The sequence below is a fragment of the Mesocricetus auratus genome, unplaced genomic scaffold, assembly GCF_017639785.1.
Source record: "Mesocricetus auratus isolate SY011 unplaced genomic scaffold, BCM_Maur_2.0 Super-Scaffold_100015, whole genome shotgun sequence".
Taxonomy (NCBI): Eukaryota; Metazoa; Chordata; class Mammalia; order Rodentia; family Cricetidae; genus Mesocricetus; species Mesocricetus auratus.
In genome coordinates, this window is record NW_024429198.1 from 63,618,424 (window position 1) to 63,636,370 (window position 17,947).

At 48.3% G+C, this 17,947-nt stretch overlaps 1 protein-coding gene across 1 annotated transcript in view; it reads right to left on the reverse strand.

The window, feature by feature from the left end:
• Positions 1–16,665, reverse strand: part of Reep5 (receptor accessory protein 5) — a 32,710-nt gene extending 16,045 nt beyond the window's left edge. The window contains exons 1-2 of the mRNA XM_005065295.4: positions 16,485–16,665; positions 15,796–15,889 (exon numbers count right to left, since the gene is read on the reverse strand). Of these exons, the coding sequence (XP_005065352.1) occupies positions 15,796–15,889; positions 16,485–16,602 (212 nt within the window). The 5' untranslated portion in view covers positions 16,603–16,665. The remainder of the gene's footprint in view (positions 1–15,795; positions 15,890–16,484) is intronic.
• Between the last annotated feature and the right edge of the window lie 1,282 nt (positions 16,666–17,947).

The window sequence follows — 17,947 nt, forward strand, 5'->3', positions numbered from 1 at the left end:
CCTTTGTACGCTCTCACAGCACTGTTTATGTGGATAACTGGCAGAGATGCTTTGACTAGGGGAAGCCAGGTCCGGGAGATGAATCAGGGTCTCAAACCCACAGAGGTAATCCAGTGCCTTTGCTTGATAAACTCTTGTGACTCCTAAGAGATGTTCATACAGCACAGCTGGGACCAGTGGCATGGGGAGGAAATATGCCTGACAGCATGAAGACACATTTTCCTGTTGACAAAATGAGAGAACATAGCCGGGCGTTGGTGGCAAACGCCTTTAATCCCGGCACTCGGGAGGCAAAGGCAGGCGGATCTCTGTGAGTTTGAGGCCAGCCTGATCTACAGAGCGAGTTCCAGGACAGCCTCCAAAACAATACAGAGAAACCCTGTCTCGAAGAAAGAGAGAGAGAGAGAGAGAGAGAGAGAGAGAGAGAGAGAGAGAGAGAGAGAGAGAGAGAGAGAGAGAGAGAGAGAGAGAGAGCGCCTTACAACTAAATGATGGTTTCTTATTCTTTACTTTCCAGCTTCCTGAGCAGGCGTTGCTGGGCGGGTGGCGGGTACAGCGTTTGCCTAGCATGTATGCATGTGTGTGTGAGGCTCTGCATTCAACCCTAGAGTCGCGAACAAATCACAAACCAGAATCAATGGGGGGGACACCTGAGCCAGAACTGGGCCATCAACCTCTGCACTCTCCCCACGTGCTCTCCGACCCTGACCCGCTCTGTTCCTAGTCAGCACACAGACTTCGGGGCTTGCACGCTGGCTGTAAGGTCTACTCATTTCCTCCATGCTGAGTTCTCCCTTCAGGACACCGTCTCTCAAGAGTAGCACAATGGAGCCGGACGTTGGTGGCGCACGCCTTTAATCCCAGCACTCAGGAGGCAGAGGCAGGCGGATCTCTGTGAGTTCGAGGCCAGGCTGGACCGACAGCCTCCAAAACAGAGAAACCCTGTCTCGTAAAACCAAAAAAAAAAAAAAAAAAAAAAGAGTAGCACAACGGTACTTGCAAGCCGGGGGTGTAGTCCAGTGGTTATCACACTTGCACCGCACATACGGGCCCTGGTTTGAGCCCCAGTACCACAAAACCAGAAGCTTAAGCAATTTTAAAACGCTACATGAAATACATGAATTAATGGTGCCCAACTTTCATCCAGTATTTTGAATTACAAATATGCTATTATTTATATCATTAACAAACCAAAACTAGCAAACAGGAAAGGCAGCCATGGGAAGAAAGGGCATGCTGTCTTAAGGATCTGTATAGTTGCAACTATTGAGACTTTCTTCATCTACCAATTATAATTCAGTTTTCTTGGGAAAGACATCAATTTTTCTTAAATATAGCCATCAATTAGGCACTTCACTTTTTAAAATTATATTTAGTGTGTGTGTGTGTGTGTGTGTGTGTGTGTGTGTGTGTGTGTGTGTGTGTGTGATACCATAACACATGTGAAGGTGTTACAGAACTGGCTCTCTCCTACCAAACTGCCAGGCTTGGAGGCAACTGCCTCTACCCACTATACCGTCCGTCTCCACGTCCCCTCCATCAAACACTCTCAACGCCGCATTAGCTCTTCCAGACTTGAAGGTTACCCCTGCCCTGCATGTATCTCAATAGTCTCTTCATTCACAGAACTGAAAACTGTCAGCCTTCCGTACTCAGTGGAGCACGTATGACCAAGTATGTGCTCTCTGTGAATTTGTACGTGAAGAAAGGTAAACATAACAGAGAAGGTGAATCTAAAACGTCACACATCTTAATGTTGTCCATTCCTATAACGTCACACATCTTAGTGTTGTCCATTCCTATGACGTCACACATCTTAGTGTTGTCCATTCCTATAACATCACACATCTTAGTGTTGTCCATTCCTATGACGTCACACATCTTAGTGTTGTCCATTCCTATGACGTCACACATCTTAGTGTTGTCCATTCCCATGACGTCACACATCTTAGTGTTGTCCATTCCTATGACGTCACACATCTTAGTGTTGTCCATTCCTATGACGTCACACATCTTAGTGTTGTCCATTCCTACGGCTTGGGTGACAAATGACGTTGCTTCCCGGGCTAAGCCACTGCTGTGGCTCTGGAGAGCTAGCAGCATCCGCAAGCTTTTCAACCTCTCTAAAGCAGGGTGTCCAACAGCACGCTGGGAGAAAGCCCTAAGAAAGGGGGACCTCAGCCCCGGACCAAAGCACACAGCAGACGCATTACTCCACCTGTCCTGTCACACAGACATGGACGTCTTGCTCCGAAGAAACCATGCTCTAAGAAAAACATGGAGGAAGCTGCAGAACGGGTTTAGCTTTTGGCCAGGAGAACGAAGGAAGCCAAAGAACACGGCCAGAAACAGATCGCCGCGGGACACAGGCTGCCCTCAATGAGAGCGTCCATGGAGTCTGAGTCCAGTCAAAAATAAGTCTCTGCCAGCAGCAAGTGAAGAAAAGACAGTGGATTTAAAAAGCCAAACCTTGCCAGTTCAGGTTAGTTACACTCTGCTTGGGGAAAACCTGTTCCACTGAACCAAGGCAGAAGAAAAACAAACAAACAAAAAACCCCACAAGCCACACAAACTCACAACGCTGAAGAATAAAATGTCACAGTTCTTTTCATCTTTGAATAATGATATTTTTTGCAGATGGCTTAAGCATGTAAAAGAAAAAATGACAAATAGCAAAAATAACTATGGGGAAAAGGAAAGAAAGAAAATAGTACTTGAGGGCCCTGGTAATTGTTAAATTGTCTGAAAGTCCCAAGGGCAAAGCTGGGAGGTCCTGAGTGTAACCAAGTCAGCTTTCCCTTGGGTGCTGTGAAAAGCATGAACCCCACCTTCACTCACAGACAGAGCACTGGGTTTTAGAAACATCAGCTGGGCTCCAGCAAGATGGCTCCGCTGGTAGAGCCAGACAGCGTGAGTTCCATCCCCTGAAGCCACGTGTAAGACGGTGCTCATGACTGTTCTCCCAGCCCCGGCACTCCAAAAGACAGAAGGGAGGTACAAACAGCACAATCAGAAGAGAAACCCCCACAAAACAAGGTCTGAGGGGAGGGGCTGAGGGGCGGCTCAGCTGGGGCTGAGGGGCGGCTCTTGCAGAGGCCCTGGACTCTGGTAGCACTCCCGCACCAGCTGGCTCACAGCTGCTGCAACCCCAGCCCTAAGTTCTGGAGTCCTCAGACAGCTGGATTCACACATACACTACCCACCCATGCTCTCTCACGCGTACCCAGGCTCACACACACACATAATTTAAAACAATAAAGACAAACTTAAAAAACCGACGAAGTCTAAGGGGTAAGCAGATGGCAGAAATACCCTCTGACCTCCACGCATGTTCATTTGCTCTCTTCTCTCCACACCCTTACTAGAAACAAATAATCCTTTCAAGCTGGGCTGTTTGCCCAGGAGTAACACACCTGGTAACGATCAACCCCATTATTAGCAGGTCTCTGAAGTCTCACACACTTGACAGATACAAACTGCGCTAGCCTGGTTCATGCGCCAGCTCAGTTACAACTCAGTGAAACCAGGAACAGTCCCTCTTCGAAGCACAGACATTACTATCAGTGTCAATCACAGCCATCATTAGGGTCTTAACGAGTCAGTTATATCAACGAGCAGACAAGCATGTCTGTCAAACAATAAACAAGACAGGGATGAGCTGCTGGAGAAGAACCAGGAGGAAGGCAGAGGCTCACCACACGCAGGCAGGCAGGCAGGCAGGCAGGCAGGCAGGCAGGCAGGCAGGCACGCAGGCACGCAGGCAGGCACGCCAGAGTTCAAGGCCCATCCTTAGACGCTTGAATGCGGAGGATCCGGATCACGGAGTTTGCCATGCTGAAGCAGACGCACGGCAGGCACGAGAATTCCTAACAGCCGCACAGCTGTCCTCGTGCCGAGCCGCACACACGGTGGCATTTTAGGAGACAGATGAGGTAGCTCTTCATCGGTGAAGAGCGCTGGCTGCTACTGCAGAGGTTGACCCCAGCACCCACACGACAGCTCAAGAGAGTCTAGAACTCCAGTTTTGGGGGGCCTGGCACCCTCTTCTGGTTTCTGTGGGACACCAAGCGCACACGTTGTATACACGCAAACATGCAGGCGGGCAAAGCACTAATATACATAAAATAAAAATAATTTTCTAAAAAAAATACAAAAGACATTTGAAAGCATATGAACTATCTTGCTCATATATAAATAAGGGAATTTTTTTCCCTCTTCCTAGAAAAAAAATAGAAGGTGAAAAACTACAGGCAGCCACAGGTTTTACTTTATTTGTTTATTTTTCGGGTCACAGGGTCTCTCTATGTAGCCTGTCCTGGCTGTCCTAGAACTCACTTTGTAGACCAGACTGGCCTCTAGCTCAGAGATCTGCCTGATTCTGCCTCCCGAGTGCAGGGACTAAAGACCACTGCCTAGGTCTCCTTTTGCTGTTGTTTTTTGTTTTCAGTGAAGAATATGTGTTTTCAAAACAAGACATACAACCAAGAGAGCAAGAAAGGTTAATAACAGAATGAGTCATACAGCACGATTAGTCTGCGTATTTATACTATGTGCCACGCACCAAACAAAACATAAAGGAGATGGGTAAGTTTCTTTAGTAAGATCCTTAACTGTGTGGAAACTATCTTAAATGTAACTTATGCCTTTAACCTTTGTTTTTTAAACTCCTGTGACTTGTTTGTTTGTGAGGGTGGGGTGTTGTTTGTGCTCGGGTGGGGGTCAGAAGAGAAGACAGTCTGCTCTCTCCTCACACAATGTGGGCGGCAGAGATTGAACTCAGGTCACCAGACTTGGTGGCAGGCGCCTTTTTTTGCCAGGGCCATCCCATCTGCCCCCATTTTACTCTTTAATATTTTCCTGAAGGACCCAAAAGCCAATTCAATGACATGCACACTGTGTAAGTAAGTCCACAGGCAAATCGTACCAGGACCACCACCGTCAATAAAACCAAAGGCTTTATAACTAAACATCTATGTCAAGTACGGTATCATAAAGTTTAATTTCAGCCAAGTGGGATGGCACATACCTAAAATCCCAGGACAGGAGAATGGAGACAGGGAGATAGTGAGTTCCAGACCAGCCCGAGTTACTTACTGAGACTGCTCTCAAAAAGCCAGGCACTGGGATGTACCCCGGGGATTTGATAAATTAAAGTTACATGACAGGTAACCTTATCTCATGTTCACAAAGCACAGATAATGCCTCCATGTTCGGGTATACGGGGCAGAAGGACCTTACCTGAGAGACGGGGACATTCTGCACAAAGCTAATGTGTTCACAGAGCTGATTTAACAAAGAAAGTTAACACCAGAGTTCGATGTCCTTCTCAACATACAGGGAACACGTAAGACCACGTGGGAAGCTTCTGGCTAAAATCCAGGTCAGGGAGCCAGGCTCCGGGGGCTTGCACACCAGGTTCCTGCCCACTGACTGCAAAGCCTTTAGCCAGTTACTGTTACTTCTGCCCCCTGTCGGTAAAAGTGGGAATTGCCATAGCATTTACACAGTAAGATCACCATGAACAGTAAATATTTGTGAAGACCTCAGACAAAATGTATGATGGGGAAGTCCTGTGTATATGTCAATAAAGCACTGTTGGCCAATACGGAAGCAAGATAGGTGGGACTAGGAGTTGAGGAGGACTCTGAGAAGGAGAAACACAGGGAGTCATCGTGTAGCCGCCATAGGGATAGGAAGTCTGGACCCTTTTCTCCAGTAAGAGAAACACTTAGATTAACAATTATGGGGTAAATACTTAATTCAGAGCTAGCCAGTAAGAAACAAGCAAGGCCAACAGCTTCATAATTAATACAGCGTCTTGTGTGTTATTTGGGGACTACAACGCAGCAGAGCCCAGGCGACTGGTGGGGAAAAACCAAAGCGGCTGGCAAGGAAAAGGCTTCACTCAACAAAATGGTGTCAGAAATGGGATTGAATTTCCACGTAGAATGACAAAAGCTTTAAAGGAATTTTACAAAAAAAAAAAAAAAAAAAACGGAGAAAAGCACGGGTTCCTGGTAGCAGCATTTTTCTCAGGTGGGCTCTGATTTGCGAGCTCGCTTAAGGGAGTCTTCCTGACTCAGCATAAAAAAACAAAAAACAAAAAACAAGGTCTTTTAAGAGGCTCTGCTAACGATTGAAAGGTGCGTATGTACAGCTGGAAGTGGCAGTGACCACATCTCCAAGCCGGCAGCTTTTGCTGGATGTCAGCATAGACCGAGACAATGAGCTGGATCACGCTTACGCCCGCCATCTCGGAAAAACTGCAGTTTAAACAGCCACGGTTTTAACAGATAAGACACATGGCCAGAAAAACAAAGATTTACGGTAAAGTCAGACTTGGATGAAGAAAAACCTCTAAAGGTTTACAGTATGTTTTAAAATATATGTAAGATTGAGAGAGAAAAAGAAACGGCATAGTGGTAAATAGAGAAGCCAGCTGTGGTGGTGCACGCCGGTAGGATTTGCTACAGAGGCAGAGGCAGGCGGATTTCCAGAGAAACCCTGTCTCAAATAAATAAATAAATAAATAAATAAATAAATAAATAAATAAATAAATGTAAAAGAAAGAGAATAATAATAATAGATAAATAAATAAACCACATAAAGATGGAAAATACACAGAAAGTCTGGATACTGTATGCTATTGTGTTTTTCAGTTTTTTGATTGCTAAAGAAGGAAAAACTGCTAAAATATACTTGATTATAAATGCTGCTGAATTAATCCAACTTACATATTTCAAAAATGCCTTGACTTCCGTTAAATATAAGGACCAGTTACTTGGGAAAAGAGTTTTTGTGTATGTTTCCACAGAAAATCAAAAGCCATGGATTCCTTCCAGGCTTCTGTGGTTTGATGAACCAAGACCCCTGAAAGCAGTGGGCCAGGTGTTCCAACAATTGAGCAGCCTTACAGACCCCAAAAATAAGGACTTATACAGGTTTCTGAGTGTTGTCATGATCCCCATGGTATGAACAGCGCCCCCATCCAGCAGGAAGCAGTTTGGAATGAGTGATGTCCAAATCCCCATATTGTTTATAAATCTTTGTTTTCATTTGAATGGGGTTGCTTATAATTGGTTAATGATCACAACCAATCTCTTTTTAAAGGAAAAAGGGGATTATGGCATGGAAATGAATACTTGGTATAGTTTCTCATTTATTAATACAAATTCAAGGTCAATTTTGTGATGTGTATATTTCTCCTCTTGATTAAGTATTGTGCTTATACTGATCTTTTAAAACATAATGCATAATTGAATACAGACTATAGATACTTATAATAGTCAGAACTTATAGTTAGGTTAGTTAGGTTTTCTAGATATACAGAAATATATTTGAGATAGATAAACAGTCTTCAAACCTTTCAAAGACCTTCAGAACATGACATTTAAAATGGTTTAGGGTTTTTCTTAACAATGAGAAATGTCTGCTCCTGGCAGCACCAATTACATCTGAGAGGAAGATGGGCATTGAAGAAATTCGTTATGGAGTTTGCTTTCAACATGGCAAGATTAGCCATTTGGACAAGAAACTGCTCTTGCCTAGACTGCTTGACTGTTGCTGTATAAACTGGACATGCAGGACCCACAGGAAAAGTGACTGCTGAACTCAAACAGTCCTTCAGGGTTCTTGATTCACGGAAGAGTCTACGAGACTTTCTGCAGGACACAGAAAAATGACTGACAGACTGCCAATGCAGATGGACAGTTTGAAATTTCCTGCTTTGCTGAGAAGACTTCCAGACACATTATGGCCTATGGCCTGAAGATGGATGCCCCAACATTACAGAGAAACTTCAGGTGACTGTCCAGTGTTTTTATATTTCTTTCTGTGGTCTTTGATGGAGTCGAAAACAGATAGTTATAATCATAGTTTTCCTTAGTTATGATAAAAGATAAGCTACATATAGAACTTTGGACTCACAAGGATGGGATGGATGAGATTTTCTTTAAATCTTGCTGAATGTTGATAGACAAAATGTTGTAACTGTGCTCTTGCTTGATAGCTGTTCTGTTATATATAATTTGACTATGTTAAAGTTAACACCTTTCTTTTTGTTTAGACAGAAAAGAGGAGATGATGGGGAAGTCCTGTGTATATGTCAATAAAGCACTGTTGGCCAATACAGAAGCAAGATAGGTGGGACTAGGAGTCAAGGAGGACTCTGGGAAGGAGAAACACAGGGAGTCATCATGTAGCTGCCATAGGGGTAAGAAGTCCGGACCCTTTTCTCCGGTAAGAGAAATACTTAAATTAACAGTTATGGAGTAAATACTTAAGTCAGAGATAGCCAGTAAGAAACAAGCAAGGCCAACAGCTTCATAATTAATACAGCGTCTTGTGTGTTATTTGGGGACTACAACGCAGCAGAGCCCAGGCGACTGGTGGGGAAAAACCAAAGCGGCTGGCAAGAAAGAGGCTTCACTCAACAGTATGTGATTTTTTTTCAGCTAAATGAAACGCTACACAAGTGTCCAGCAGTTTTGTGAGGATAACACTCTTGGGGCTGGAGAGACCGTGCAGCACTCAAGAGCTCATAATGCTCCTGTATAGGACCTGGGTTCAATTTCTAGCACCCTTGGGTGACTCATGGGTAAACCACCTGTAACTCCAACTTCAGGTAATCCAACAACTCTGGCCTCTTCAGGCATTCACCCATGTTCACATACTCCTACCCAGACACACAATCTAAAATAATAAAAATGAATCTTTTCAGAAAAAAAAAACCTTTCTCTTTTTTGAGAGAATTCTGGCTGGCCTAGAATTCACCATGTAGAACAGGATGGCCTCAGACTCACAGAGCTCTGCCTGCCTCTGCCGTCATGACCAGAGAAAATAGAATTCTTTATACTGGTGCCTCACTTAAATTAGGCTGGGGAACATTCAGAAAGCATCTCTGAGGGGGATGTGAGATTTCAAAACTTTAAAACACAGATGCCAGAGTGATGCACTGTAACATGTTTATCGTCTGTAAGATCAGAACTAACATGCCTAAACATGCTGCTACATTCCTGTGTAGTAAAGGGGGTCCAGATCAAGCCCAGCCCCTGTTTAACCTTGGGAAACATGAATCTCCGTCTCCTCCTCTCCCTTCCTCTGTGCGAGAGAGAGACAGAGACAGAGACAGAGACAGAGACAGAGACAGAGACAGTCAGCCCCTAGACTACCATTTTTCCTCCTCAACTTCCTTCTTTTGTTTTCCTTTGGGGGTGGGCAAAGTCCCAGACTGGCCTTGAACTTGCCACGCAGCTGAGTATAACCTTGAACTCCTAACATTCCACCTCCACTTTCTAAGTGCTGGGATTTCAGGTGTGGGCTCCCCGTGCCTGACCACAGAATGTCATTTCAAACCAAAAGGAGCTACTTACTAGTCAGTGGTAGCATGCCTCAGTAGCACCCACGAGGCCCTGTGTTCAATCCCCTGCACTACAGAAACCAAAAACTAAAACACGCTAAACACTAAGGCTGAATTCCGGCAACTCTAGGAAGGCGGCAGCCTGATTTTTCCTAAGCGCATATGAAATAAAAGGCAAGAAAGACATAGGTGTCTGTGCAGAGTTTTAAATCAAAAGCTTTCTGGGTAGGACAGAAAGTCAGACACCCCCCCCATCGCACCCCTACCAGTAATAAAAACAGAAAGTCATTAGAGGTTGCCTCAAGATTCCCCCGGCTGAACCAGCACCACGCCAGCCACAGTGCCCACGGGTCCCTGCAGGGCTCAGGTATGGGCTTTGTGTGTGAAGGTGCAGAGTCCCAGTCTCTGCTGGTTTCCGGGCTTCCTAATTGAGCCCAGTCATTAAAGGCAGGGCTGCACCAAGTCACAAAATCCACAAAGCGCATGATCCCACCTAATGGAATGCTCAGAGCAGACCCACTGGGTCAGAATGTTAGCTAATCCCTAGGAGCTGAGCAGGGAGTCACGGAAATGACAGTGAATGACTTCCTTTTGGGGCTGGCAAAAAAAGAAAACGTTTCTAATTAGACAGTAGAGATGTTTGCACAGGTTGCGGACATGCCGGCCACTGAAGCACACGCCGGCCTATGGGGAAGACGCGAGTCTGTCCTTGGAGGAGGTTCTGTAGTTGCCTGTGGTAACGGAGGGAAGGGCAGGAAGGTAACTCTGCTAACAGTTCTTGGTGACAAAAAAAGAAGAGGCTGGAACTAGCTTTCAGATCGCCTGTGCAGGCTGGCCAAAATGTCTAGAAGCCCGGAGGTCAGGGAGCTCGAAGAACCGTGCACACAGAAAAGCAGAGTGACCACCGGGAAGGAGGCGAGGGAGAAGCACCGCCCCCTCACCCCCCCCCCTCCTCACCCCCCACCTCCTCACCCCCCCTACCCCCCTACCCCCCCCTCGCTCCTCACCGTTTCCATGCTGCCCTGGGGCCTGCTGCACCTGAGCCTCACCCGTGAGTTTCTCAAGGGGGTGAGTAATGGAAAAAGGCAGGACGCCAAAGGAGCTTTTCCAAATTCCGTTTCCACCCTCTGTAATCTCTAGGCCCAGCACTGACCTTTCTGTGCAATGTACACGCCCCGCCCCTTTCTATAGGGAACGCCCTTTCTGTAGTGCACGCCCCTTTCTGTAGTGAGCGGCACTGGGGAGGAGATACCACCGAGAACAAAGCCGCACAGCCAGGAAAGGAGGAAATAACCTCGGGCAGAGCTTTTAGCAGCATCACCCATCCCCTTCCAGCAGCCATTTACACTAACGCTGGGAAGTCCTAGCATGTGACCGCTTTCTTTCTTAAACCCTCTCTGATGCAATCAGAAGAGGAAAAAAGAAAAACATCTGGCGTGGAAGGTGCACTCCACTCGCGGCCGGCCAGCTCTGCCCTCTGCAGACCTGTCCCCTTTGAACCTCCCTCAGCATTCCTCACACAGAGAGCCAGGCTGCTGCCGCCTCGGGCCATGGTCCTCGCTGCCGCCGCCTCTGCCAGGCTGGTTCCAGAGCACGCCTAAGGTCTTAAATAGCATTGCCGGTAAATATCCAAAGAGCCATGACTGTTACTCTGCACGACGCTGCTTCCTGGCTCTTTTCATTTGAGAGTTCAGCATTCTATCCATGTACTGCCTGGCTCGCTGTTGATGCGGAAGGGGGCGGGTGTCTGGCTCACTCCCGGCCATATCTGAAGGGCTGCACCAGCAGCTGGTATATATGGCTGATGTTGACATCTGCTAAGCAGGTGGACCTCAGGGTTTGGAAAATAACTATCTGGGGGAATGAAGAGACCAGCGAGGGAGAACCCCCAGGGTCCGAATTTGGGTACCCCACAAGTTGGTTTCATGGAACCTAATACCCACTGTGACAGCTCTAAGAGATGGGACTTTCAGGAGGGGGTTAGTTATAGTGCTTTGCCTGACTGAGTGGCTCCAATGAGCCTGTTTGCCTCTCCTGCCATGTGACTACACCACAGGCTGGTGCCGTTTCCGAAGCAGACAACAGTTATCAGATATCAGATCATCACATCAGCTGGCGGCTTGGTCTTGGAATTCTCAGCCTTCCGAAGTCAGAACAGCAAGGTCCTCACTCATCAACCACCGGCTATTATACAGACTGCATGCAGAAACCATGGTGGTGGTGGTGGTGTGTGAATGTGGGTGTGGTATATGCTCTGTGTGTGTGTGTGTGTGTGTGTGTGTGTGTGTGTGTGCGCGCGCGCGTGTGTGCCCGCCCATGTGGAGGCCAGACAAGGACGTCCAGTGTCGTCCTCTACGTCGCCATGCTTCTCCCTTGAGACAAAGCTTATTAGCGCACTAGAAGCTTGCTGTTTCAGCTAGACTGCCTGGCCACAGAGCTCCTGGGATCTGCCCACCTGGGGATACAGGCACAAGCACATATGCCCAGCTTTGTATGTGGGTGCTGGGCACTCATGCTGACCCGCTGAACCATCACCCCATCCCCAGGAAACAATGATCCGAGCATTACCCAGAACCACCATTGTTAAGGACCCTCTTTCTTCTGGGAAAAAAGGTACAATCACAGTAATCATGGCTGAACAATGAACAGACTTAATTAAATAAGTGCTGGCTCTCTGAATGCTTATTGGCTGAGGCCTGTATGCTTTTTGCTGTGTACAAATCCTATTTTTCTCTTGAACGTCCTACACAGAGCAGAGCACCGAGGAGGTCTCTAGACTATTCTTGGGAACAGAAGCCTATTTTCCCCTCCCTCCTGCCCAGTCTCACACTTAAAGGGCACTTGTGTGGCGGTTACTATTGGCGCCTACCAGAAGCTCTCAACACTCCCGCACATGCGGATCCTTTAAACAGTGTAAAAGATTGATCAGCCTTTCAAGACCCCCAAGCCCAGCCCATACCCCAGACCAATTTCATCAGAACCTGGGCGGGGGAAGACAGACACCATCGACCCCAGTGATTACCCAAGTCACAGAATCCTATGCTGACTTTAAAGGCAAACACCAGCGGGAGTGGCGGAGCCACTGAAAGCTACTTTCCCAATTTTTTGCTCAACTCATTAAATGCCTTTGTTACGTCTTCAGTGTTCTTCTAGCTCTTATTAAAATGCACTACAAAGGTCACTTTGTCTCAGGGTATTAAAAACCGAAAAGAAAAGAAAGCATATGCATTTACTGACTAAATTCTAAAACCTGGAAAACCGACCCCCCCTCCCCCGCCACTACCTAGAAGTGGCCAGCTCTACTGTTAGAACCTCCAGCAACAAACAGAAACACTGAACGTCTTGTAAGAAAGAAAAGAAAAGCCAATACTATGCAGCTGAGTATGTAGACAATGAACAAATAAACAAAGAAATAATACAGCTGGAAAATGGCAGTTTAAAAATCATTTTTGACAAGCCTGGTGTTGGTGGCACACGCCTTTAATCCTAGCACTTGGGAGGCAGAGGCAGGTGGATCTCTGTGAGTTAGAGACCAGCCTGGTCTACCGAGCGAGTTCCAGGACAGCCTCCAAAACAATACAGAGAAACCCTGCCTCGGAAAAAAAAAAAAGAAAGAAAGAAAGAAAAAAAATCACTTTGACAGCCAGAACTACACAGAGAAACCCTGTCTTGGTTAAAAAAAAAAATCACTTTGAGTATGACTGAAAAGAGTTCAGCCTAAGATTACTTCTAGACAAGGAAAAACACAACCTAATTCTGTCCCCACTTTTAGTCAAGTGCACTTGCCCATGTATATGAACCTACCTCCATCCAGGACAGACTGTTTTGTTTTGTTTTGGAGACAGGGTCTCACTATGATGTAGACCACAATAGCCTTGAACTCATTAAGATCCTCCTGCTTCTGCCTCCCAAGTATTCACCACCATGCCCAGCTTAGAAACAGACTGTTTTGTTTTGTTTTGTTTTTGAGACAGGGTTTCTCTGTGTAGCTTTATAGACCAGGCTGGCCTCGAACTCACAGAGATTCACCTGCCCCTGCCTCCCGAGAGCTGGGATTAAAGGTGTGTGCCACCACCACCTGGAAGAAAGACTTTTTAAATTTTTTTCTATGTTTAAATATTTTGCCTGCATGTGTGACATATGCAATGTACGCATGTGAACCACACCCATGCCTGGTGCCTGGGGAGGCCAGAAGAGAGCAATGAGCCCCCTGGCACCAGAGTTACAGGCAGCTGTGAGCAGCATCAGTTGCTGGGAACCAAACCTGGGTCCTCTGCAAGGGAAGCCGGTGGTCCTCATCGCTGGGAAAGCTCTCCAGCCCCGAGAGACAGACTCAACCCTCTCCAGCTCACATAAACAATCCGTTGGTGCCAACAAGTAAGTTACATTTATCACACAGTTATATCAAGGAGCACTGACCTAGGAAAATGAAGGTTATTATATCATCAGTGCTTTTAAAAATCCATATTCTTGGAGAAGGCGAGGTGACTCAATAGGGAGAGGGCTTGCTGCCAAACCTATAACCCCGTTCAACCTCTAGAACCCACATGGTGAAGGAAAGAAACAATTCTAAAACACACACCTGAAAATGCCTCAGCAAGTTACCTTTTTAAAAGAATTACAAGTGAAATACTCGACTAGAAAGAGTCAGGTAAAAGAATACATTACAGGGTGACTTTGAACAAGGCTGCTATCAGCAATTAACATCAAGTATCACGAAAAGGGTTTCTCTCTACCTTTAACTCAATGAAAGCCAAACCAATTTGCCTAGCGTGCCTTAGTGATGCTTGGTACAATCACAAAACCCAGAGGCTGCATTGTCAGGTAGTGCCCAGAGGACAAACGCCTGTCTCAACTTGATGCCTGAGGGTCTCCAACTTCACAAGCAAGCGTGTCACGCCAGTAAGCTGGCCTTTACATAAACTAGAACAACTTCGCAAAACAAATTCGCAAAACTAGCTGTGGTGGCACTGCCTCTAATCCCAGCACTGGGGAGACAGAGGCAGGAGGATGAGAAGTTAAACGTCAGCCTCGGCTACACAGCAAGTTAGAGGCTAGCCTGGGCTATTTGAGACTGTCTCAAGAATGAAACAAAACAAAACAACAATAAGAGCATTTTCTCCCTTCCAGCATATGTCAAGTTCCAAGCTGGCCAATGACAGTCACATGGTATATTAATATTATTATCTGTGCCTTGGCCACCAATGAAATGTTTTCACCCTTTATTTTTATCACAATGGTTGAGAAGCTTCAGAAATCAAATGGCTGAAATGTACTAATTTGGTTATCGTATGAAACAAAGTTCATTTGTGGGGAGGAACAATTCTGATTTGGACAGAGAAATGATAAATTATAGAATATCTTCAAAAATAAACGTAAGTTATAAAAATAAATACTCATTAAACCCTGATCTTATGATTCATTTCCTAATTACATGAATAATTTATATAACTGAGGAGCTACATTATGAATGTATTTTATAAGGTTTGTTATGGTGTCTACAAACTTGCTTTTGATGTTTGGCTTTGGGGCTGGAGAGGCGGCTCGTCCAGAGAACCCAGGACACACATGGTGACTCACAACTGTACAAAACTCCAACTCCAGGGGACCCAACACCCCTTTCCAGCCTCCTCCAGTACCAGGCACACATATGGTGGTACTCAGACAGAGACATAACCCCCATACCCAAAAAATAACATTTTTAAAGTTTAAAAAGAAAGCCTTACATTCCTGCCGTTTCCCCTTGTCATCTGTCGTGGGAAGCAGCAAGCGAATGCCATGCAGAGGCCAGAGGACAGCTTGTAGGAGTCAGTTCTCTCTCCTACCTTGTGGGTGGCCGGGGAAAAGCCATCTCACTGACCCAACAATTGGCCTTCTTAAAAATCAGAAAGCTAGGCCAGGCTGATGACTCACGTCTGTAATCCCAGCACTAGAAAAGCTACGGTTAGGGCGAGGGCAGCCTTTGCTACAAACAATGGGTTCTGGCCCCCCATCAGGTCTATAATGTGAAGACCCTAGATCAAATAAGCAAAGCCGAAGGCCCTCACCTGCCCCGAATACGGCTCTGAGTTAAGAAAGCCCTAACTTTCTTAACTGGGTTTTACTGTGTACAAAAACATACGGTGGAAACCACCTAAGGGCAATTCACTCCCAACAGCCTCCAAATGAAGTCCGTCTGCCAGGATGTGGAGAACTGAGTTCCTCCCCAATTTGTGCTGCCTGGAGAAGGTCAGCTCCATGTCAGTATAATCTGATATTAAAAAAAAAAAAAAGACACCTTTTGGCTAGCTGACAGGAGATCAGAGAACAAGTCAAGGCTCCCAAATGCGTCATCTTACGCAGTGAGGACCTTAGCCTTACGGAACATGGACTCCTAGTCTCTAGGACCCCGGGCTAAACCGAACCGGGAGTGTGCGGCTGCAGGGCGAGCCACTTACGAGACGTAGGCTGGGTATCCGAAGCCTATCAGGTTGCAGAGGAGAGAGGCTCCATAGCCGAACACCAGATACAAGGCCACCAGTCCGATGACACCTGGAGAGCGCAGGAGAAAAGCGGGTTGGGTGGCCCGGCGACGTTCTACCAGGCAGTCCCCGCCCACACCCACCCTTGGAGGCTAGGCCTCTCCGGGCGGGCGAGCCTTCTCCTCCGGCCTCGATTACCGGAGAGAACCCGACCACAGGGAGGGAGGGAACCCGACCACAGCGAGGCCCGGCCTGCCCGTCGCCGTTTGCGCTGGGGACACCGGGGAGGCCTCTGCCTCTCCTCCCTGGGCAGCTGGCGCTCTCCTGGGCTGGGCATCCTGGGCAGTCCCCGGCCTCAGCACCGCCAGGAGGGCCCGCGGGGACCGGGCATACCTGGGCAGTCCCCGGCCTCAGCACGCCAGGAGGCAGTCCCAGGCCTCTCCTCCTTCCCAGCGGCCGGGACGCCCCGCTCGGCCAGACCAGGCCACCGCGCGCGGGGTCCGGGAGGTGAGGACCCGCTCCTCCACCCCGCGGGACACCGGTCGGCAGAGGCGACACGTCAGCGCCCGCGCGTCCCGCAGCCCGGGGCGCCCAGGGCCCCCGCTCGCCCTCGGCCCGCTCGCCCTCCGGGCCCCGCGCGCCGCGCCCGGGGCCCCGCTGCCCACCGAGCGCGATGAAGCTCCGGTTCACTCCGGTCTTGGCCTCGAGCTTGGCCAGGAGGTCGGTCATGCAGTTCTTCTCGTGCAGGAAGCGGTCGAACCTCTCCCTCATGGCTGCGGACATGGTCGGGCCGTGCGCCGCCCGGGATGCTCCGAGCAGGCTGGACGCGGAACCCAGCTGACCCGGGCGGGGCGGGACGGGGCGGGGCGGGGCGGGGCGGCACCGCGGCGCGTGCACCAGGCTCCCGGGAGCGCGCCCCGCGCTCGCCCCCGCCCTCCTGGCGCGCGCCCCGCCCCGCCCCCGCCCTGCTCTCTCCGCAGCTGCCACACCCGACCCGGGCCTCCGCCTGGGCTGCGAGGTGCTTCCCCACCCCTGTAAACAGCGGGAGGCTCCTGGTGCCCGCCTGACTTTTTAAAAAATCCAACCGGTGCAAGAAAGACAGGCAGGGTGGGTGACCCCCGGCGTGATGGATGCGCTTCTGCGTTAAACCTATGAGGCCGTTTTTAAGCTCAAAGTGGACGTGGGCGGCGGTCCTGCATGAAGTCTGCCTGCAGACCCGCTCGCCTCCCGTGTGTGCCAGCTTGGTTTTGGAAACTCGCAGGCCCTCCTCTGGGGCAGCTAAGCCTCCCGGTGGGCTAGTGCTTTGTTGCCTGAGGTCCAAGGGAAGGGAAATGTTTCCTGGACCCGATCTTCGGTTCCCTGACAGCACAGTTGTCCTGGAGGAGAGGTGGGCCCCGCACTGTGAGCCTAAAGGCCTCTCTCCGGTTGCCCCAGCGTGGGGTGGCTCCCAAGCTCTTCCTCCACCTAGCCGGGCTCCGGTGAGTGGTCTTTCACACATATTCCTTCAGAACACTCCTGAAGCCGCTCTTTCTCCCACTCCTGCCAAGTTTTCCTCATTGCGTAAGACGCAAAGGCCTCCAGCGGCTACGGAGAATCCCATTTCTCAGTAGAATCCCATTTCTCAGTAGAGGACGTGCGAGGTCCCGTGCACAAACTGGCCCCCAAACGTTTTTCTTTCCTTGTCCGGCACCTCCACAGACAGATGTGTTCCCATTGTTGTCTTCCATGGGGTACATAGATGGGTTGCTCGCTCCGTTTTCCCTATCTGCAAGTTCCTCCTCCAGTTTTACCCTGAGGGTCTTAAATCAACTCTCTCAGCTGCCCCCATCAATATCCAGTTAATCATTGATGAAACTGAACCATAATGTTAATAGTATTATTATGATGGCATCCACACCCAGCTGTCGTTAGCCTACCATTAATTCTCAATGTTGCAGTCAGAGGAGAAAATGCGGGTCAAGCCAGACATGGCTTTGCATAACTGCAAATCCCAGCTCTTCGAAAAGATGAGGCCAGAGGATCAAGAGTTCAAAGATAACCTCGGCTACGTAGGGAGCTTGGGGCCAGCCTGAGCTACTCAAAAACCCTTTTGAAAAGCAAACAGGCAGCACTAGAGAAACGGCCTAGT